Source organism: Brachyistius frenatus, unplaced genomic scaffold (genome assembly GCF_029030835.1).
Source record: "Brachyistius frenatus isolate BFR_SWC_R1_liver_20210118 unplaced genomic scaffold, ASM2903083v1 Contig_2, whole genome shotgun sequence".
In the NCBI taxonomy this organism is placed as follows: Eukaryota; Metazoa; Chordata; class Actinopteri; family Embiotocidae; genus Brachyistius; species Brachyistius frenatus.
The window spans coordinates 6,607,636-6,630,385 of record NW_027210601.1 but is presented as its reverse complement, the minus strand read 5'-3'; the positions used below and the strand labels follow the sequence as shown (position 1 = coordinate 6,630,385).

Sequence of the window (22,750 nt, the reverse complement as noted above, 5' to 3'; positions counted from 1 at the left end):
TAGCAAAGAGATTTTATATTCAACAATGAAAATTGTATACCTGGTGGATAATTTGATGTTTTATTCATGTCTGGATTATTCAGTGGCAAAGGTGAACTTTTAGCCCCTGTGTTTGGGGTCCTTTTAATCCATTCATTTGTTCATTTGTTGCACTTGAGACCCCCTGATGTCAGGTGATATTGTGCATTTGGCGCATACTACCAAACAAAAAGACCAAGATGAGTGAGGTCTACACGTTGCTTTAAGGCAGATGCAAGTACCTGTTTAATATTAAATATCCGAATATATTTAAATATGAACACTTCAGAGGTAGAAGTCTAAATAAATAAATCAATGAGAATTTCAATACCATGCAATTCAATCCTGCAGCTGGCAGGTGAAGATGCTTTAGACTTTTTTTTTTTTTTTTGGAGGAATTAAAGTCAACAGACCGTAAACTAACGGAAGCAGAGTTTTTGAGGTTAAGCAGTATTTCAAAGAGTCGCAGCGGGGCTATCGGTGTCAGTAACACATCTGGTAGAGTTGACCCGTTGTGAGAGGTGTTTTGTTGGTGTCCTGTCCGACATCCACAGCTCGTTTCCTGGGTGTCACCTCTTTAACCGGGTCACATTTGTTGTAGCAACGGGCCCTAGCAACGCGCCGGGTCCATGGAGACCGGCAAGCCCGTGAGCGAAGGAATGCGAGGCGACACCTAGGTGTCATTCATCCCCGACATTTGATGACTTTTAAAGACTTTCTTCACGCCGTGGCTTCGAGGTGAAGATGGGATGCGGAAACTCCACAGACACCGCGGTGCGGCCGCTGACCCCCGGGGAGGTGAACGGAGACGAGGTAGGCTCGGTGTCCCGCTGCCCGCCGCTTTCATTCAGATACTGCTGCTGCGGGACGGAGGAGGTCAAAACTGTGTTCAAAGACGGGAAGCCACAGCTCAAAGTGTTTTTGTTTTTGTTTTTTTTGGGGGGGGGAGAGTTGTTCAAGCAAAAATACTGAGGAGCACTGTCGCTGCAGATGTTAACGCCCAAATCAGTGTGGCAGGAAGTTGACCAAACATGACGAATATGTTTGTTTGTTTCACCGTTTCTTGGTTGTAAATGGAAAATGTTATCAATAAGGAATGTATGTGTTTGATGTGACATTGTATGTTTTTATGGTGAAAAGCAGTAGTCTATAGGCCTGTGTTTACCGTAAATGGATGTCAAGCTACCAGTTACTTACTTGGGTAAAAACTCCCCAAAAATGTAATAATTTAAAAAAAACCAATGAAAAGCATAACCTTAATTTCTACCTTAGTATGGCCTTAATTTGTGTCATGGTTTGTGATCAATTTTAAGGTTTTGTAACTCCCCCAAAATAATTTATATGATCCCTTAAAAAAAAAAAAAAAAAAAAAATCCCTTGCATATTGGATGTGAACCTAATTGAAAAGGATTTCTTAAAAAGTATCCAAGTAAAGGTTAATTTCAGTGTGTTATTATTGAACTGTTGTAACTGAAGCACTTTAATGTTGGAGCTGGTCCTGGCTGTGCTGATTTTAATAGATTTATATGATTTTTAGTTGGTTTAATCTTTACCAATACACCACACTGGAATATATAATATGCAAATATATGTCTGCAAACATTTTTGTAAAAGCTTAATCTTAAAAGTAACAGCTGTCTTATTAGCATGGCCAGGTAAACAGTACAATATTATAGTATAGTAGAAAGTAACAAAAAAACTCAACTGAAGTATCTCAAATACAACATAGTTAGTAAATGGACACAGTTACAATACACTATTCAACACAGAAGAAATTCCTAATCAGATTTTCTTTGGTCACAGAATGAAAAGTAACATCAGCGCCATTGTTGCTTCTTGTCGGCCACTATTGAGTATCTGTAAAATGTTACGATGAATTCACGATAAATGTTGTCAGTTGCAGTGAATCATTATTGTTCCTGAGCAACTGTGTTCATGACAATATGTCAACACACAGATGCCGCCATGACAACATCATGTCCGGGATCCCACACAGAATGATGTAAGGATGTAGTAATGTCCCGTATTGTTCATTTCGCGTCTCTGTGCTGTCCAGAATGAGACAGGAAGTAAATTAAGTGGTCGTGGAGACTCGGCCGTGTCGAAGGCCACCACCGACAGTGGGGTGGTGATGGAGAACAGAGAGATCCCTGTGCTACCTGGAGCAGTGCCCAGTAAACTCCCTCCTCTACCATCTCAGAGTGTCAGGGAAAGTGAGGTGGACAGAATTACGCAAGACGGTGAGTATGTGCCTTGGGAAGGAAACGGACATGTCACGCTGTAGAGAAAATCCAGAGCCCACATTTTTAAGTGTTTTTATTTCATCTGTTGGTCCAGGCTTGGTGCAGCAGAATCGCACAGTAAGGGAACGTCCAAAGTCCAATGAAATCCTGGAGGAGCTGCTAAACCAGGGCATCATCCCAGTGGGACAGACCAGTGGGGCTGGAGAGGCCTACAGCATCACGGTGGGTACCTGGTCTGCCATCTTTCTGTACATTTTATTTCTCTTTTCCTGGAGCGCGCGATATTAATGATACAAAATATCTCTCACAGTGTGATAAAGCACAACATTTTTTACAGTCTTAAAAGAGGCTTTATATTTTTTTCAACTAACTCATATTACATTAAAAAAAAGTGATTGCCTGTACTTCTTTAGTACTAGTCTTCTTGCATAGTTATGTACTTCAGTATTTTTTTCAAACTTACTGCCACACTAATGACAGCAAGACATCAAATATTGGGATATTTCAGTTTGTCACCACACTCACCATCGTCCAAGTGGATTTACAAACTACTTAAATTACTGTATTCAGTGTGTGAACCTCAAAGTTATTTAAAATTATTTATAAAAACAGCATTGAATCTAACTAAACAGGACAGTCTTAATGTATATCGAGACTTCTGTCCAAGTTATTCATTATTTGTGGCCTTCTCAGACTTAAATGATTTAATGACAACTAGTTGTTCAAATTCTGACTAATTACTAAAGCTAATCAATGGTTGGGTCAAGAGGTAGCTAGTGATTGTCTTTGCTTCCATACAGTCCGACCATAATACCCAAGTATTCAGAAGTCTGTTTATTGAAGTCATATTAAAGAAAAGCCCATAATACATTACACCTAAAAGGCCTTTTACAACTGGTTACATGCATGGTTTGACTCTGAGTAAGATCAGAAAAACTGTATACAAACAACACAACAGCAACAATCATGGACCAAACTGTAATGCTGTTTTAATTTCTGTCACAAAAAACATTTAATGAATTCAGCTGTCAAAGAAACAACAAATCTGTATGGATCTGCAGCCCATTTAGCAAATGCATACAGACACTAAATTAAACAATCTTCAGTTAATGTTTCAACATGAATTCATGTGGACAGCAATATGCCAAATCATAACCACATTGAAATACATCGACTGTATTATTCAGCCAACCTCCTCTAAAAACAAACTAGATAAAACACCTACCAGTCACAGGTAATTCCCATTTTAATCAAACACCTACACAGGTGTCTCCAGTCTCATTGCCATCTGTGCACAGATCAAGTCATGTTCTTTCAGTGACAGAGGCTGGACTGAGAGCACAGCCAATCTGGTCTGGCATCAGTTTTCACGCAAACCAGCAGGGGATAAAAGTATTCTGTGGAACCATCTAAAATATAGCCAGTCAAAACCTTCATTGTACACAGAGGCACGAGCCAGCCGACTTACTTCATTAATGCATCCACTAAATTGGTGTTTTCATTATCTTTAAGGTATCAAACATGGAATTTTTAAATACTGTAATACAAAAAACATGAAACACTCATTACCATTAATTGCTGAACAAATAATCCAAATAAAACAAAAGATGAGGTTATTATTAGTTAATTATTATTATTATTATTAGTCTGTTTGAATATACAGTGATTTTCCCTTTGTTCTGGTCACAGTGGTTTAAAGGAAAAAGGTTTTTTTTGCAGTCCAAATGGGTGGGGTTGTATAACTAAGCGAAGAGTTCGGTGTGGTGAATCCATGTATAGTAAGATACTCACAACTTGTGATTTAACAAATCCATTGACTTGTTTTGCTAAATGATTGTGTGTGTGTGTGTGTGTGTGTGTGTGTGTGTGTGTGTGTGTGTGTGTGTGTGTGTGTGTGTGTGTGTGTGTGTGTGCGTGTGTGTGTGTGTGTGTGTGTGTGTGTGTGTGTGTGTGTGTGTGTGTGTGTGTGTATCAGCTGGATGACAAGGAGGGAGTCAAAAGAAGACCTCCTGCCAGACTGGAGTCTCTGAAGGCCAAAAAGACACAAAGTCTCCACAGCAGACTAGAGATTGAAGAGAAGATGAGGCTGGTTGAAGAGAGACGCAAGGTACTCTCTCTGTGTGTGTGTGTGTGTGTGTGTGTGTGTGTGTGTGTGTGTGTGTGTGTGTGTGTGTGTGCGCGTGCGTGCGTGTGTGTGTGAGCGAGAGAGAGAGAGAAACCATGTGTCTCGACACCTCTGCTCTGTCATAGTTTTTCTCCTCAAATTTGATCTGATATCTTTCAGTTAAGGGAAGACGAGCTCAAGATGCGTTTAAGGACCAGGTCTGCGCGTGTTCGTGGGCCCGCTGCCATCACCGGTATTGAGGAGGATGAAGAGGCATTCCTCACCCCTGTGGAGCCCCTGCAGTCACCTCTCACCGCTGACCTGACTCCAGCTCAGCTGCTTCATGGCCAGATCAGACGCGAGGCCGCCGAGGGCGGAGAGTGCGTGAGAGAGGCCGGAGGTGACGGCAGGGAGAGCGGGGAAGAGATGGGAGGCAGGAAAGGAGATAGAAGGGAGGTAGGAGGAGGGGAAGGTGCAGAGAGGGGAGATGAGGATGATAAAAAGGAAGAACAGGAGTTGACCCAGGTGGAAGAGCTCAAGGCAGGTGAGGTGGAGAATGATTCTAGCTTCCAACGTGTAGAGGACAAAGACGAAATATTTTAAATCATTACATAAGTGAGCCAATAGTTAACACTATGATGGGGTAAAAAAAAAAAAAAAGATGAAGGGAAATAATTCCTTTTGCACAAATCCAGTTTAAACTTTTAAAAAAATGTATCAGGAATGTATAGAGATGATATTTTTGGAGGGAAATTGACAGGTGTAATTAAGCCATAATTGGCCTTACAGTTGAAACCAATGAGAAGGTGAACTGTTTATTTGGTAGGGAGGCATTAACCCATAACTTGTTGTAAATAATATCATAGCTCAAGTAAGTCTAGTAAGTAAATGCAACGTGATTTACCTCAGTGACAGCTTTAATAAATATGATCTCATGTTTTTGCCAACTGACCAAATTTCTTTTAATGAGATTTTTGTTTCACACAGAAAAGTCCTATTGTCCCTCCAGTTTAACTTTGCATGTAAAGGCTGCGCTCTGAGCAGTTGTTCTGTTGGACATTAGATGGCACTGTTTCAGTGGGTTACAGCTCCCTGAAGTCAGAGCAGCTCATCTGTAAAATAAACAATGAGGAGGTGTTTTTTGGCAATATGTAGGGAACATGTGCCTTGTGTGAAAAGATGTAGATGAAAATACGAAAGTTATTAATAATCCATAAAGCCCCTTTTTTTCTTTTCTTTAAGAGTTGTTTGTATGAATGAGCGGTGTGAGCTTAGTGGTTTATCATGATCCAAAACTGTAGAATTTAAAGAAAAAAGTTCATTAAGCAGTGAAAATCAGGACTATTAGGATTTTTTTTTTTTCCCCGAGTGGGGTTGGGGGGTGTGACCTTGGTGTGACTGTTCTGTGGGTATTCAGCTGTTTCACTGACCTTTGACCTTTAGCTTTCATCAGCCTGACAGGTGTGCTAAAGCCAAATGGGTGACAAACACAAAGTTACAGCCCTCCAGCTCCAGAAACTTTCTCACTTTTAAACTGAAAAAAAAACCTCCCAAGTTCATTTGTGATGTCCCGTAAAATGTAAGTTTTCAAGGGGCCACCATATTGTTTAAGGGAATACAGACTAGTCAGCATGCTGCACATGAACAGAGACAATAAGAGCGCGCAACCTGACCGGATCACCATTGTTGAGCCTGGGAAACTTGATATCGGTTCCCCCTTTTTCACGACTCCTCTCGGACTTTAATGGGCGTGTGGCTGCATTAATAAAACAGTGAGCGAACAGAGACGCTTCATCAGGTTGCATTTCATTGTGATGTAGATTCAGATGGATGTGACGTTCAGACCATGTGTGATGTTCGTCACACTTTTATTTTGAAGAATATAGATTTTCGTTGTTGAATCATTAACCAGACAAAGGTTACTTACAAAAAGAAACAAAGATGATTCGCTCATGTAACCTTATGATCTGCATCCCATACAAACAGTGGTGGAAAGTAACAAAGTACTGAGCCTAAGTACAATTTTTGTGGTACTTGTACTTTACTCAAGTATTTCTATTTGATTTTACTTTATACCACCACTCCATTTCAGATGGAAATATTGTACTTTCCACTCCACTACATGTATTGAACAGCTTCAGTTACTTTTCAGATGAATATTTGACACAATAGATAATATAACATGCTTTTAAAATACAAGAAATTGTCAAAAAAGATTAAACCAGTGGTTTCCAACCTGTTTGTCTTTTGATGTTTCACAAAAATCAGTGTGTAGTCATGGTCACATATCAGATGTCTGAGTTTTTAATGCCTTCAACAGTGATTTTACCCTCAAAACTTCTTACATGGTTTCATTTCAATAAATGTTCAAATGATCCAATATCTCACCAGAAATGAAAGATTAGAGAGAAAAAAAAAAAAATCAAAAATCTGAAAACAGATTTGTGGAATCAGAATTTCGTTTTTTTCTTCATTCCTCTCCCACTAATCGTCCGACAACCCTTCAGATTTATCTGCTGTCTCTGAAAATGAAACTGGATGTAAAATAGTTCAAACTAGCTTCACCTGCAGCACCTTCAACAAACTAAAAAAAAAAAAAAAACACTGTTGGAGTGAGAAAAAACACATTAATTAAATAACAGAATTGTTTTTCAGTAATATGTTGCTTACATACTGATGTACTTTTGTACTTTTACTTAAGTAAGAATTTTCATGCATGACTTTTACTTGTAATGGAGCATTTTTACTTTGTTGTATTGGTACTTTTACTACAGTAAAGAATCTGAATACTTTCTCCACCACTTCATAACAATGTATCTGTCAGCGTCTATTATTATAAATATATGGACCTCAGTGACTTGACTTAATTGTCAGTGTAAGTTTTGAAACTAAACACCTATTTAACAATGAATGATACTATAACGACATACAGTAATGTTCCCACTGCAAATGTGTCAACTCACTCGCTGTGTTACATGGTGGGACTGATGTATGTAGGCCAGCAACAGAAGCGAGCAGTCATAAATGATTAACAGCAGAGTTCCTTCTCACATTACTGGAGGTGAATTACTCGTCCCGGCTTTTCAAAAGCAGACTCGGAGATGCATCAGTCCGTCCGACTCAGGACACCAGGCCTCGCAAGTTATTTTAATCATTGATGCACAGACACTCTTGATTGAATTGATCTCTGACTGTTTTACTTGATCCTTTTCCCTCATTCATTTCACTTATTTTAATTACTGAAATATAAGAGTTGACTCAGCAGATCCTGGAACGGATATAAATTAGAGTAGGATATGACTACAAACTCCTTACATGTGCAAAACAAAAGTGGACACATGGAGCGTGGCATTGTGACCTTTCTACTAAAGGAACAATAACAAATAAAAAAAAAATTAAATGTTGCAGGAGAAATTAATCAGAGACATTTGAGGGACAGTTGTTCACACTTAAGCCTATTGTATGCCTTCTGTCTGTAGAAACTTGCCAAAACTCTTGTCAACCCCCCACAAATGGACTGTCGAGGAGGCAGATCCTTCCAGAGGATTCCTAAAGCTGCACCTGTCTGTCTGCTCACTGCTGTGATGTCTGCCCCCTGATCTGCTGTTTGAGTGACTGGAGGGAACCTTGCCAAGAAATAGTCCAAACCTGACAAAGAAGAGAAAAGACCAACAAAACAAAAACAAAAAAAAACAAAAAAAACGTGTTTATAATATAGAGAGAAAATAACACAAAACTGCTCTCATTTCTTCTGAAAGTCAGAGTTCCTCTTTGTCAATGGACTCGGGTTTTGTTTTCCCTTGATGGTTAATTAAACATGATTCCAGTAAAGACAGCTCTGGATCCTCTTTAGTGAAGGAGCTCCACTGTTTCCCACTAAGCAGGCTTCCCAGCTGTTAGTGCGCGCCGGTGGGCGGGCAGAGATGAACTGAAAACTGGGTGGAGTTAGAGGCAACAGCTTTTAGGAATGGGTCCCAAACCTATTTAGTGAGACAGCAGAGTTACCAAGAAGAGCTGGAAACACCTGATGGTATCTTTGGGACAATCCGCTCCATAATCTCGGCCCTCTTAACTGTTAGCAAGATAAATCTACCTCCAGGCTGCATTTTTGTCGAGTTTTTGTTTTGTTTTCTGAAAAAGAAAAGTTACAGAGCCAGCTGATCTCTCCTTTTTCTCTCTTCATCCAAAGAATTATCGATAAGGAGACCTTGCACTATTTTTTTTTTTAAATTGTTTATATTTATTGTATTTTTGCACTAACGATGCACACCACGCAAAAGGACACGACCTATACGAAGATTTTTGTCGGGGGTCTTCCCTACCACACCACGGATTCAAGTCTCAGGAAATATTTTGAGGTTTTTGGTGAGATTGAAGAAGCAGTGGTCATTACCGACAGACAGACCGGCAAGTCCAGAGGTTATGGATTTGTAAGTATCCCCTTATGATAACAAGTCTGTTAGCTCTACACTGAATTTGAATGTAACTTTTTTACGCATGTAAAAAAAAAAAAAAAAAAATTCCTGTCATCAAGTTGAATCTGTTAATGCGCGCGGCTGCTGCTGTCTTTCACAACATTATGATAAACACCCATATATCTGCAGACATGGGATGTTTATGTTTTGATAAGCAGGGCCTGCTTAAATTTGTCATTGGCTTATGTTGCAATCTCGCACCCACCAACTTGTTGCGCGTTGGTATGCGCCCTGACACGTTTTTTCTGAACGAGCTGCCTTCGCGCTGACAGTTCTGGTGGGCTGAGAAAAAAAAAAAACTCACGATAATGTCTTTTATATTGCAGCTCCGTTTTCTGAAACGGTTTCATCATCTCAAAGCTGTTTACAACACTGCTTGGGAAAAACCTGATGCTGTAACCTGTCAGAAAACCTTCAGACCAAAAGCATCTCACGCCTTTTTTGGAGACAAACAGCCACTCAGTGCTGCTCACTAAAACATCTATTTTTAGTAAAAGTTTAATTCATTTATACAAATACGTGTAGGCCTATCAGATAAGAGTGTGAATATAAATGTAACAGGACTATCCAAAGAGAAATGGACACCAAACATAGCCTTATTTATTCCCTTCTGAAACTTTTAAATTAGATTTGAGAAGTAGCTTTGACATATTTTCCCACTAACTAAGCTTACAATGGCACATCCTCCAAAATATCGGCATTTTTATAACATTTCATTCAAATTAAACTGTATTTGCTCAAATTTTTTGCCTCCAACCTCTGTATATTGTTGCATCTTCATGTATTATTTATCCAACCTCTCTTTGTTGTCACCTCAGTGAGGTTTTTAACCAACTCAGTGTGAAATACTCCTTACATAGATGTTTAAAATGAGAGCTTGTGACTGGTGAAACTCTTGAGTGGAGCAATAAAGTTTGGTTGCTGCAATGGGAGCGTGTTCAGTCATCTCAGCCTGCTTGGCTCCCATTCATTGCTGATAGTTTCATCACATCCACATGACGGTGATAAATGTGTGTGTGCTGCCAAGTACTTGTCGAAGTTAATGATGGCCAAACACACACGCACACAGAAGGAGAGGACACTTTCTCACAAGCAAACACATGTTGTCTAACATGAGTTTAATGATGTTTAGTATTAATGCTTCATGCACAGTTATATCTGGGCTGTTGTTTCCGTGTAGTCTGCAGGAGGAGGAAACGTCAGACTTTCTTAAACATCTGCTTCAACGCTCTTAATTTTTCTCCCGTTAGGTGACGATGGCCGACCGCTCGGCCGCAGATCGGGCCTGCAAGGACCCCAACCCGATCATTGATGGCAGGAAGGCCAACGTCAACCTGGCCTACCTGGGAGCCAAGCCTCGGGTGATGCAGCCAGGTAATTTTCCCCTCAGGGTCTTTTGTTTTTCAGGTGTTTTCTGCAGATATAGCAACATGTTAAGAGGGTATTGTTACAGATACCCAGCTCTATTTCATTTAGTCTGACAGAAAAAGTATTGTAACACTCAGGCTTCAGTGCTTTCTGTGGTGTTTTTCCTGAATTAAAAGTTATTTTGTTTCGCAGGTTTTACCTTTGGTGTTCCCCAAATTCACCCTGCGTTCATCCAAAGGCCTTATGGGTAAGGACTGATGAGTCTACTTGTATTTTAGAGGAATGTTGAGATATAAATGGACAAAATTATTCAAATATGTTTAATTTTCTCAGTTTAACGTGTTACAATTGATACTATAACTCTTGATTTCTTGTCTTTTATCCTTTTTTTCTCCTCAAATAAATGATGGCTGATAATCAGAAGTGGACAATAAGTAATATTTAGCCCATTTGTTAATCATCGTCCACCAAAAAAAAAAAAAGCCAGTCAAACTGCCTTTTCTAGGTTTGCTTGTATGTAAAAATGTGTGTGAGTGCTGAGTGGACAATGATGGAAACTTCCAGGCTGACTCAATGTTATCTATCTTTCTCTGGTTCGACAGGCTCGCTCTCGGTTAAGCTAACTGTGCTGGTTTGTGGAATAGTTCTGCGAGCGTAATCACAGATCAGAGAAAGGAATAACCTGTAGACTCAAACACACACAAACAAGCTCTCAAAATGGTGATTACAGATGCATGTACGTGGGTTTCATTTTGACTTTTTTTTTTATTTTATTTGAATAGAACTTAGCTTTGTGTGCAGTTATGAAGTGGTGTTGTTAGCTAAACCGTGTGCTTTCTTACTTTATTGAACCCCCCCCCCCAAAAAAAAAGAAAAGACAAAAAAAAAAAATGGATTGATTGGATTGTTGGGTGTTCTTTTTACTTTTTTTGTGGAAGCGTGTCAACTTTGCCAAGGAGGAGCAAAGTTTTCTGTTTGTTCTGTTTATTATATTACTGCTTTTAGCTTGTGGTTGACCTGTTCTGTTTAACAGGATGTGCTGTTATTGTTGTGTCTTGTTTGAGAGAGTGGTGAATTTTCTGTGTGGAGTTTGTTTATTTATTTTTTTACCCCCTCTTTTCACACTTTACCCTCAGAATAACAAAACCCATCACTGCTTGTGTGTGCTCATAGCATCTTCCTGGTGTTTCTTACATTAACACAACGTAGCAGAGACTCTCAGAAAGTGTCTCACTTTGCCACATTATTGCAGCCGATAAACTCGTTCCTCCTCTTTCTCCCGTTCCTCTTGGCTCTGCACCATACATACGAGACCTGTGGACATGTAGCACCGCCAGAAGTGTCCCATGAATAAATGACAAGCCTGCCAGCTATTGTGTGATCTGTATGTGTCTACGTCCGAGTGCATTGGTACGTATGGGTATGGGGTCTTATTGTGCTTGTGTGTGTGTGTGTGTGTGTGTGTGTGTGTGTGTGTGTGTGTGTGTGTGTGTGTGTGTGTGTGTGTGTGTGTGTGTGTGTGTGTGTGTGTGTGTGTGTGCGCGCGCGCGTGTGTGTGTGTGTGTGTGTGTGTGTGTGTCTCTTTGTCCGTCCACATGCACGCTCATTTCAGCTCAGCTCAGGTCAGCGCACCAAAGTCTCCAGTGTGACACAAACAAATGTCTGGATGTCTCTCTCTCTCTCTCTTATTCTCTCGGAGCGAGCTTTCGTCACATGGGCTTGTGGTGTTAAGGAAAACAAGCGCACCCATTGTGCCACACAAAGCCCCGAATGCTGACGCTGCAGTCGCATGAAGCTCTGAGTTGTGTGTGTGTGTGTGTGTGTGTCTGTGTCTGTCTGTGTGTGTTGAGGGGATGGGGGTGAGGGGTGGGGGGTCCAGTGAGGGTGTGGGAGCTGTCTCTCTCTGTCATGTAAGAGAAGGGAAGGGGCCATTCAAACAGGGGTGAGCGTGGCTGCTATAGGGGCCACTGTAATATATAGCCTTTTCATGAGCATTTACATGCAAGTTAATCGTCATCTCTGACCCAGGATCCTCTATCAGTTAGCGCATGTGGTGAAAATATTTGAACTATATGGAAGTTAATCACTGACAAAAGTCAGGACCGAACTCTGATACCAATTTGAGCACGAATTAAACTGCAAGTCCAGATTTGAGAAATGTAATGATTTGTCTCTAAAGCTTTGAGCATTCAGTTTGCCAGTTTGTATTCCTTGTTGGAAAACTTAAAGTGAGAGTTTTGTTACTAAGGGAACTCAAAATCACAAATCATTAACTTGCCTCAAAAGCCATTTCAATGTGTACAGCCCACAACATCTCGGCCCTCAGTTTGGATAAGGAAATATTACTTTTAAAAAAAATGGATGAATTGGAGACTAAAGGAAGGAACCAATTAATTGTGCACATTGTTTTTCGCTTTAGTAGCAAAATTCCCATTTTTACTAGCCTGGTGTTGACAGACTCAAATTCCCTGCATGAATATATGGGTCTGACGACGCTCCATTGGGGATTGTTTCCCTTCTTTGCATCCTACTAGGCGTAAATTGACCACCATTTACCGCATTTTGTGCGCCAAAGCTCTCTCACCGTTGGAACATAGTGGCTGATCAAATATTCAGGCAAATAGGGTTTCTAGACTGAAATCACACCAAAGACTGACGCTCTGAGTCCAATGATGCCAGGCTATATTTTTACTCTTTCATCAGGCAAAATCTATTTAGTAAAACAGCACAGGGGGAAAAAAAGATACAAACAATTTATGGCCAAGCAGCTGTTCCAACTGAACAAGAAAGTGTGCTCTTAAGTGCAGGTCCATTTTTATTAAAAAGACAAATTCAAGATCATTATATCTTGCCAAAAACTACAAATAAGCCAAATGAGACAGGAGGGTGTTTGGTTTTTCAAAGATTTGTTGCTAATCACCCTTTCACATCCTCAAGCTGCTCAAAAACTAAAACCTCTGGACAATTTGTGAAAAAAAAGTTTGAGAAGAGGTTTCAAACCTTTTCTTTTTCATGTCAGGATTTCGATTTGAAAATGATCTCTACAGTGTCCAATCTTGACCTGATCAGAGTTTGGATTAGTGTGGCACTTGTTCAGTAGTTGTGTTGTTAAGAAACCTCCGTACACCGTTACTGGTGACGGTTCCACACAAACTAAACTAAATTTATCGAAGGAGGACACCTGTGAACCTTACACACTTTTTTTTTTATAGTGAACACACACAGACATTGAGCACACATCGCAGATCGCCTCATACACACTAGTCTCCCTCTGCAGACAGTGTGTACGATAGAGGAGAACCTTTATTTAGCCTTGAACTTTAATGACGGCTGGGTTTCACGAACATGACATTCCAGTCAAGACACACACGCAGAGAGGAACAGTCGGACACACCATAGGTACCAGCATGCCTGTACAAATCAGACACATACTTAGTGTGGTAGTTTTGATTTTCTTATTTTATGAGCATCTCCAGGGAGAAGGGGCAGTTTTTATTTTGAATAGATCCACATTGAATAGGTCAGCCAGGGCTTTGCTTCCCATGACCAAAATCTCTGACTATATGTGAGCGTGTGTTTGTGTATGTCATTCTGCCCATACCATCCCATAGAAAGTGTTGAACTGGAGACAGCTCAAAGTGCAGCAAGCTGAGAGTTTGATTTCAAGACTAGCGGAGATGTCTACATACCACTGGAAGCCAGAAACTGTCTGAGCTGCAGCCTCGAAATAAACCACATACAGAAGCTACTGATACTGAAAATTTAACGTCTTCTTCCATAAGCCACAAGCCCTGTTCTCACAAGACTGATTGAAAGGCCATAAAACATCCACTGCCACAGGCAGCTCTTTCAAACCAGTTTCCATATAAAAGCTTATGTTTTTTTAATGAGAGGCAATAAAGAAAATGTCTCACGCTTTGATAGTTTCATTCAGTAGCAAATACTCTATCTAGTAACTAAAAACAGTACGCAAGGTTTAAAATCTTCACTTAAACTTTGTGTCACCCTGTAGATCAAATACAAATCTTTAACTGTGTGAGAAGCTGGAAGTCAAACAACTTATTAAAAGGGCAAAGTTAAAAATAGATTATTATCAAATTATTACATCATTAAATGTTACAATTCTCTGAAATGTGTCCTGCATGTTATAGCCCAAGAGCAAGGCAGTCACCTTAAATATTCTTTTAGATTTTCAAATTGAATAATTGAATTGTAGATTCTCGCTACGATTTAGGACCAACATCAAATGTAAAAACGTTATTTTATTTGCTTGCCCTTTTTCTCACAGTCCTCTGTAGGTCAGCCAGTGGTGGAATTTTTAAACATGACACTAAACATGTATTAATTCAGTCAACAGAGCCTTTGTCAGATATTTGTGAGACAATGGAGCTTCTGCTTGTAGTCCAGTATCACGGCAAAATGTGTTATACAGTCCAGTAGAGGATTCTGTGTCAGTGTCACACCTAGCCTCACTAGGCAGGGAAAGTACACGCTTGTATGACAGGGTCATGTGATGGAAACCATGTAACTGCCCAAACAGTGCTAAAGGGAGGGACGAGGTTCAGGGAGGTTGGACAGAACAAACACAGGACCTTCACGTGGGGTATTCAAGTTCACGAGAAAGCAAAAGATACCGTGGATTTCTTTTAAGTAATGTAAGTAAGTTACTCACATAACGTAACTCATTTAACTAATGTTACATATGTTAAGTAACTTATGTCACATACATAATGTTACTTATGCAAAATTACTTATTTTCACCCAAACTGCAAATGTTTTTGAACCCTAACTAAGTCGTTTTGATGCCTAAACTTTGCCAAATTGCAAGGGTGTCACATTTAACCCAAACTATGATCCTCTTCTACATCTAACCACATGTTTTTTAGTGGCTAAACCGAAGACACCTTACTTTCCATGTGACACTGGCACGGTATCCTCTACTGGACACGCTTTGGCCTGTTGTCTCGGCAATCCCCTCATCACAGTGTGTATTTCTTGTTGTCGTCAGACCAATCAGATGTCGGATATTGGCCAGTCAGTGAGTAATCCACTCCAAGTATGAGGAATTCCCTCCCTTTGCAGATAATTCAGGGGTTTCACGTCAGACATCAGATAGCAGTTCAAAAAACCTCTCTGCTGCAGCATGTGGGAGTTTTTTATTAGGCCAGCTTTAGGGACGGCGTCCAGTAAAATCATCCTGAAAACCTGTCTGGACCTGCTGAGTTTCATTAGTGTGGGTTTCAAAGGCATCACATGATAACGATGGAAATAATGTTTCTGAAGGTTTTCTGTTTACTTTCACTCTGAAGGAAACAACATTTTTTCATTGCAGACTATTTGTGAGTGGCCTTCAAATATGGGTCTAGGGTATGTGTGCGTGCCTGCGTGAGTGCGTGCGTGCATGTGTGTTTCTGTCCATCATTTTTTTTGTGCTATTGCGGCTGAAAGGGACATAGAGCTTTGCCCTTTAGTGACAGCCACACCACTTCTCTACATGTCCACTTACTCAGTTCACGCCTTCCCTTTCCATGTGTTTGTCCTTTCAGCTGAGTGACTGTGCCGTGCCCCTGTCTTTGTAATCAGTGTAGTCAAGGTGAACTGTTTTTTACATATTTCTTCCTCTCTGACGCCTTGCTGTTTTTGTTTTTCCTGTTTTTCTCCTGGTCCACTGTTTTCGGTTGAGATGTGGATTGGATTGGATAATGGAGTGCTCATAATAGGGTTGCCACGATAGATCCTGCCTTTCACTCTTTAACATCTCCTGCACCGCTTCTTTTCTCTCCTGATCCAGACTCCAAAGTGACCACCTGACATCCACTGATAATATTGGGTGTCCTTGATTTTCTATGAATAGATTTATGAGCGTCTTTACACACATAGCTGTTGTTGGAGTCTCGTTCAGTATCTGTTACGCCTGATGCTTCTCACTCCATTTGAATTAAAGAGAGATTGAATTTGCCATTACTTTTATCTCTCGTGGAGGGAGGGGACATCAAAGACTCAAATACACACAAGACCTGAAGCTTTTGTTTTTTTCCTCACATTTGTCAAACAGCCATATAAATTTCAAAACCTCCCCTCATGCTTTCTGTCAAACTGAGTTTCCAGACCTTATAGAGTTTAGTGTGGGGAGGGTGGGAGGGGGTTAGTAAGGCTATGTCATGGAGGGCAGAATGTGCTCATTGTTCCGAATTGTTTATTTAATCGAAACATCCCTCTCGGTGCAGAGCCTAGTCCCAGCTCCCCCCGCTGCCTCCCTGCCTCTTTGTCCCGACACAGAGGGGGAAATGGCCAGCAGCGTCCCTTTTTAAAACTGTCCAGCTGTCAAAGTGGCAGTGACATTTTCACAATGCTTCCCTGGGCTCATCTCCTCTGTTCGCACCCCCACCCCGGGCACTGTAAGCCGTCCCTCCCCCGCCCGGCTTGCCCTCCAGCAGGCAGGGACGGCACCAGAGCCAAATGCGCAAGTGACCCAACAGATGAGCTGCAGGTTACAGATCCCAAACTTCGGTCTTTCTTCCTCATCTCACCTCCCTGTGCCTCTCTTTAGCTTGCTCTTCACAACACAAACTCAAAACTGACCAATCCCACGTTGTATCCCATAAAGGAGATGACATCATCACTTCCTCCTGACGTAGTCGTACAAACGTGATTTTTCAGTAGATTTGAGTCGCCCAGAGGTTAAACACCTCCGGGTGTTCAAAGTTTTCTTCACCTTCCAGTCTTTTTTTTCACAGACTCTTCTATTTTGGCAACCCTATATTGTTCTAATCCCTACTAGCAGGCATTTCCTTGGTGTTCTTGACTGGTGGATTGGATTGGGGCTGGGTGGTGGGAGGGCGCTTGGCCGCAGTGTGATGGAGTTGGGTTTTAGATGTGGATTTTTTTTTTTTTTTTTGGGGGGGGGGGGTGTTACTCTCACATTTGGTGTTTGGTACTGAATCAAAGAAACTGTTGCATGTGTGTGTGTTTGTCCCACAGCATCCCGGCCCACTATGTGTACCCTCAGGCCTTCGTTCAGCCTAGTGTGGTCATCCCTCACGTGCAGCCCGCAGCTGCTGCACCTGCCACTGCCTCCTCTCCATACATCGACTACACCGGAGCTGCCTATGCGCAGTACTCTGCAGCTGCTGCCACCGCCGCCGCCGCCGCTGCATATGAGCAGTATCCGTACGCCGCCTCCCCTGCTGCCACAGGCTACGTGGCCACAGCTGGTTACGGCTATGCAGTGCAGCAGCCCTTAGCCACCGCCGCCCCGGGCTCAGCTGCTGCTGCAGCCGCAGCCTTCGGCCAGTATCAGCCTCAGCAGTTGCAAGCCGACCGCATGCAATAGCAGCCACTGCAACCACTGAACATGCAGAGAGAGGAGGCCCCCCCTCTGCCGCAGCTGATTTGTTACAAAGAGCGAAGGAAAAGAAAGAGGGAGTAGCCTTGAGGGTGTGCCGTGTCAGCAACTCAGAGGCAGAGCTGCTTTAAAAAGGTGATGATGATGATGGTGGTGGTGGTGGTAGTGGTGATGATGATGATGGTGAGGTGGGAACTTTTTACAGTAACTTTCCAACTTGCTGTGCTTCAACCAAAAAAACTGAAAATGAAAAAAAATTGGCAGAACAAAAAATGAAAAACATTTACTATTATTATTGTTGTTGTTATTACTATGATTATTATTATTATTATTATTATTATTATCATTACTATTATCATTGTAGTAGAGTACTTATTTCTAGAGAAAAAAAATGCAGGAACTAATCCCTGTGGTTGGTATAGGTGTTGAACTTTAGCCTTCAAGTCCTATTGCTGTCTTTAACGTTAGTTTAGGAAAATACTCTTTTTTTTCACTTGTTGTGTTCCACAAGTGTCTTCGGTTATTTAACGCCCTCATAACATTTATATTTATTATTGTTATTATTACACTTTGAGGGCTCTGCTTGTTCTTCTTGTCTTTTCAAGTGCATTTTTTGGAGTTAATATTTTCTGATAATCAGGGAAATGGAACCGTTTCCAACGTGTTAGCTATTATTATGTCACCTCTGTCAGGAAGTCGAGGAGTCGTAACTCGTCGTGTCACACACATTTGAAGAACTACCTTTTTATCTTCCTGATGCTGAATGTCCCTTTTTTTTTTACTCTGTGTCTCAACCTCTTGACCTATGCAAAGCAAACAAATCACCATGAGACAAAAAAAGAAAGAAAAGAAGAAAAAAAAAATGAAAACGTCATCAACTCTGACTTGACTCTTGGACTAAAGGGGGACTTGGCAAACAAAACAAAGGCACTGACAAAAGGAGAGAGGCTGAAAATGGCTTCAGACAATGAGAAACACTAAATCTGTTGCTTTTCTACGTTTCACTCACACGTATACTGACACATACATCCAGAGTTGCACACATAGCAGTCAAAGACAAAGGCAGCACAGTGGTGTTTCTCTCTGGCTCTGTGGCGGAGAGAAAGAAAAAGAGACAGAGGGAGAGAGCAGCTGCTGGTGGGGGTGGACAGAACCACTCCAGCGCCACACAGACGGATCACTCTGGAAAGAACGCATCACTTGTGCTCGTTTGTTGAGCTGTCACATTTTAATCCCCGGCCGAGCCCATTGGTAACCAACTTTACACCCCTCTGCCCCAATCCAGAGCCCCACAGCGGATCCCCCCCCCCCCACACACACACACTCCCCCTCAACCCCAGTCATTCAACGCTGCCGCTGTCAGCATTTCCACCTCTGTGCTGCTGCAGTCTGGTGTCAGGTACACACTCACAAACACGTTCACCAATGCCACCCCAACAACTGGCCTGCCTCAAGTCTGTCAAGAACACCAGGTGGGGTGGAGAGGATGGGGGTTTACTGTTTGACGTTATGTTGGTCTGTGTGCCTTACATTTTTACTGCTATTTAAGAGAAAAAAAAGAGAAAAAAGAGAGAAATCTTCTATTTAAGATATTTATTTTTGAGGGTTGACAATGTTAACGCTCTGAGAGTAGAGACTTAGTGCCGGTACTGTATTAATAATATTATTATGTACTCATCTCAAGGCATATATAAGTTATTGATTAGTTTCATTATTATTATTATGATTATTATTATTATTATTATTATTATTATTAACATACTCAACCAAAAATGTTGATGTAGGAGTTATTTAAAATAATGTTATGTGCACTGTACTTTTATTTTTTATCTTTTTGACTCTTTAGAACATGACATTAAATACTAGCTTAATGCCTTTTGTATGGAAGAACTTTATTTAAATGCAGGCCTGTTTGCATGCAGATTGTACTCTGCCTCTTCTGTGTTTAGATAAGAGGAAAAAATAATAATAACTTTGACAAAAACAAGCAAAAATGCTGCTTTTCTCTACTAGAATGTATAGTCGTTGTCGAGGTTTCAGTAGCTGTGCTTCTTTTTGCTTAATATTCATCAGATGGGCTATTTTACACTGTTGGGAATTTTTATACTTGAACTCTTTCTTACAAGGGAAATATGAAAAATAAATGACAAAAAAACTTTTTAAAGAAGCTTTTCATTGTCACTGGATGAAGACATGTAAAGTGTTACTATTTAAATGCAAAGGTCCTGTTGATATTAAAAACCTTTACTTCAGAATTTCAACATCATTTACTCAAATTGGAATAAAATGTTCTATATTTAAAAAAGCCTCATGGAATTTATTTTCATTGTGACTGCGATTAGAAACAGCGAACTTTCAGATGTCAGTTTATTTTAATGTGAAACAAACATGATCATCTTACACACACACACACACACACACACACACACACACACACACACACACACACACACACACACACACACACACACACACACACACACACACACACACACACACACGCAGATGCTGTTTGTCCTCCCTCCGTAGGAAGGCTTTAATATTTCTATACATACGTTACATATTTCCTTTCTGATATGCATAGTGTTAATGAATAAATAAACAAAAAGACATTGAATAAATACAAATATTAATAGAGCCTGTAAAACAGATAGCCTAAATATACATTTGAGGAAAATTATAAAAACTCACCACATTGTCATTTCATTTTTATCAGAAACCTTTCTTTTCAATTTGAGGTAGAGTAATAAACCAGGGATCTATTTCACTAAATTGAACTGGTCGAATTTATTCTTTTTCGATATTGAAAAATATTAAAACTTCACATGAAAGGGAAATATCTCACGTCGAAAATTTGATGAAACAGTCCCATCTAGTTTGTTAGCGAGCTCAGTAGCTTTCCATGTGCAGCCTTGTTAACCTCAATAAAAAAAACATCTCCTAATAACAAAACTCATAATTTATTGAATTATTGGGCAAATTTGTGTTTCATTTCCACGTTTTATCCAGACCATGGAGCGGCTGTCAGGTAGTAGCGCAGGTTGCCCACTATTCGTAAGATCGGCGCTTCCATCTGTGATTTCTTCTGTCCGCATGCCGGAGAGTATTTGTGCAAAACACAGAAGCCACTTAACTATCTTACTTATAATACACAAAATCACGATCTTTTCCCCCAACGTCTCGAGAAGTTTTAAATCTAACCAAACTGCGACCGTTTCACAACACGAGCCACGTGTTTATTATCGTTACCGTGACAACAAAGCTCACGTTTGTTTGGCGGGTCATCGATCACAGGCTCCCAACTTTTTAGCGTTTCATTTTGTGGACGTTTTTGTTTTCTTCTCTTCTTTCAAAGTGACGCGCACAAAAAAAAAAAATAAATAACCCAAGCTCAATGCTGCACTGCTCCTCCTCACTGTGAAACTGGCGTGAGACTGACGTTGTATGAAACAAACATTTGCATCACGCCCAGAACAGTTTGCATGGATACGACGGACACATAATAAAGCCTCTGAGACAAGCCCATCAATGATTCATCCGTCTTCTAATAAATAAGTCATGTTTAAAAGAGTGAGCTGCTCTGTCTCTTGACTTCTTTTGACGAAGAAGTATATTGGTCGCGGGTGAAACGTGAAACTGGGCCACGTACTGTGGGGTGGGGTGACCACGAGACAGCACGGGTGCAGCACGGCCTCGTGGGTGAAGGCGCACCGGAGCTCATGGCATAACAAGGTTGCATCAGGAGCTTTTGGTTCCAAGCCCAGCTTCTTCCACATCAAGGCCCAGGCTATACCAAATACATCAGAATTAGGCTACTATTTGTGATGAGTGGTGCTCCCTCCTGTATCATCACTAATTGAGAACAGGTGGCCCTTGTTCACTTCCTGATGTGGCTTTAAGAAGAACCAATGTTGAGCTATCGGTGGAAAGGCCGCCTTACTTTGCCCCTGACCTTATTGTTAAGGGATGCACCTTACCTGCTTCCTTTTGCAGATGTTACCTTTACATGTTAAAGATTTCTCTGACATCTGGACTGGAGGTCGTATTAGATTTAATCAGTATTACCAGTACAGCGCTAAAAGAGGAAGGAGCACTATGTGTGCGTGCGTCTGTGCTGTTGCGGCTAAATAACAGGGGTTTCTTGCATATTGTTGGGTTTCTGATTATTTTGGTTGGGCTGCTACATGTTTGCAGGTGGTTGGTTACTGGGTGGGGGTTTCATTTCTTGCTTCTTTTTTTTTTGCATGCAATTTTGGCTGTGTCTTCTTAAAAACCCTTTTTGTGCTTTTATCTTGCAGTGTGAGTGTAAGCAACTGTGCATGTGTTTTCCATGGTGGTGGTGGTGGTGAAACAATCGATCTCCCTTTTCACTCCAATCCTTATCCCAGGGACCCTTTTATTGTATTTTGTAATAAAGATATCTACTTTTAACCTGTGTTTTTATTGCATGTTTTATTAACTAGAGGAACCATTCCTTGACGAATGGCTTGATTGGGTATTCTCAACGGTGGCGTCGTTGGGTTCTTGTAGTCCGAGGGCTTGCAAAGTGTCCCAGTCACATATTAATTGCAGCACAACCCAGCACTGTTCCTGGGGGTTGATTACAGGCTGTTTTTTTTTTTTTTTTTTATCCTATTCTGAGGACACTACATCAATGCAGCATCACAAAAGATGCAAACAGGTTGCATTATGGGTGGGATTCAATATTGTTGAAGTTGGGACCTTTTAGGGACTTTAAATCAAATTATCTTAAAACTCTGCTTCACCGATTTTGACCATTTGATTTTCCTTTTTTTTTCTTCCACATTTCACAACTCTATGAAAGTGCAATGCTATATCACCGGAGAGCCCTTTTAAACTTCATGCTGCTGATTGTAGAGGCTTTTTTGAGTTGTGTGTTGACTTGTTAATGGTTTGCAGCATCCAGGATGTACCTAGGACCTATATCAGCAGTTGATGGAAGTACTGCAGTTCTCATGGTTAGGGGATTTTGGAAAGGGGGATTTCCTTCAAATTCTATTTTAATCCCATGGACTCTGCGATGATGATGACTCACTCCCTGCAAGTAACGGGCCATTCCCTCAGGAGAGACCCATGCAGACATTGCCACAGCGTCAATCACCTGTCTATTTTTAGCAGGGCTCTCTGAGGCTGCCATGTTGCCTGCGAGGTAAATGTCCGCTCGTCCCAGAGGAGA

The 22,750-nt window shown here is 40.9% G+C and overlaps 2 protein-coding genes across 2 annotated transcripts; both read left to right on the top strand.

Annotated features, from left to right (window-relative positions):
- Positions 1 to 680: 680 nt before the first annotated feature.
- On the top strand, positions 681 to 7,156 carry stmnd1 (stathmin domain containing 1). Its single transcript, XM_069700216.1, has 5 exons — positions 681 to 831; positions 2,075 to 2,258; positions 2,356 to 2,483; positions 4,237 to 4,368; positions 4,546 to 7,156. The coding sequence occupies exons 1-5, from the start codon at positions 763 to 765 to the stop codon at positions 4,966 to 4,968; spliced, it is 936 nt and encodes a 311-aa protein (XP_069556317.1). The 5' UTR covers positions 681 to 762; the 3' UTR covers positions 4,969 to 7,156.
- Positions 7,157 to 8,341: 1,185 nt separating this feature from the next.
- Positions 8,342 to 19,859, top strand: rbm24a (RNA binding motif protein 24a). The gene is made up of 4 exons (XM_069696647.1): positions 8,342 to 8,795; positions 10,091 to 10,214; positions 10,401 to 10,455; positions 17,190 to 19,859. The coding sequence occupies exons 1-4, from the start codon at positions 8,628 to 8,630 to the stop codon at positions 17,539 to 17,541; spliced, it is 699 nt and encodes a 232-aa protein (XP_069552748.1). The 5' UTR covers positions 8,342 to 8,627; the 3' UTR covers positions 17,542 to 19,859.
- The last annotated feature ends 2,891 nt before the right edge of the window (positions 19,860 to 22,750 follow it).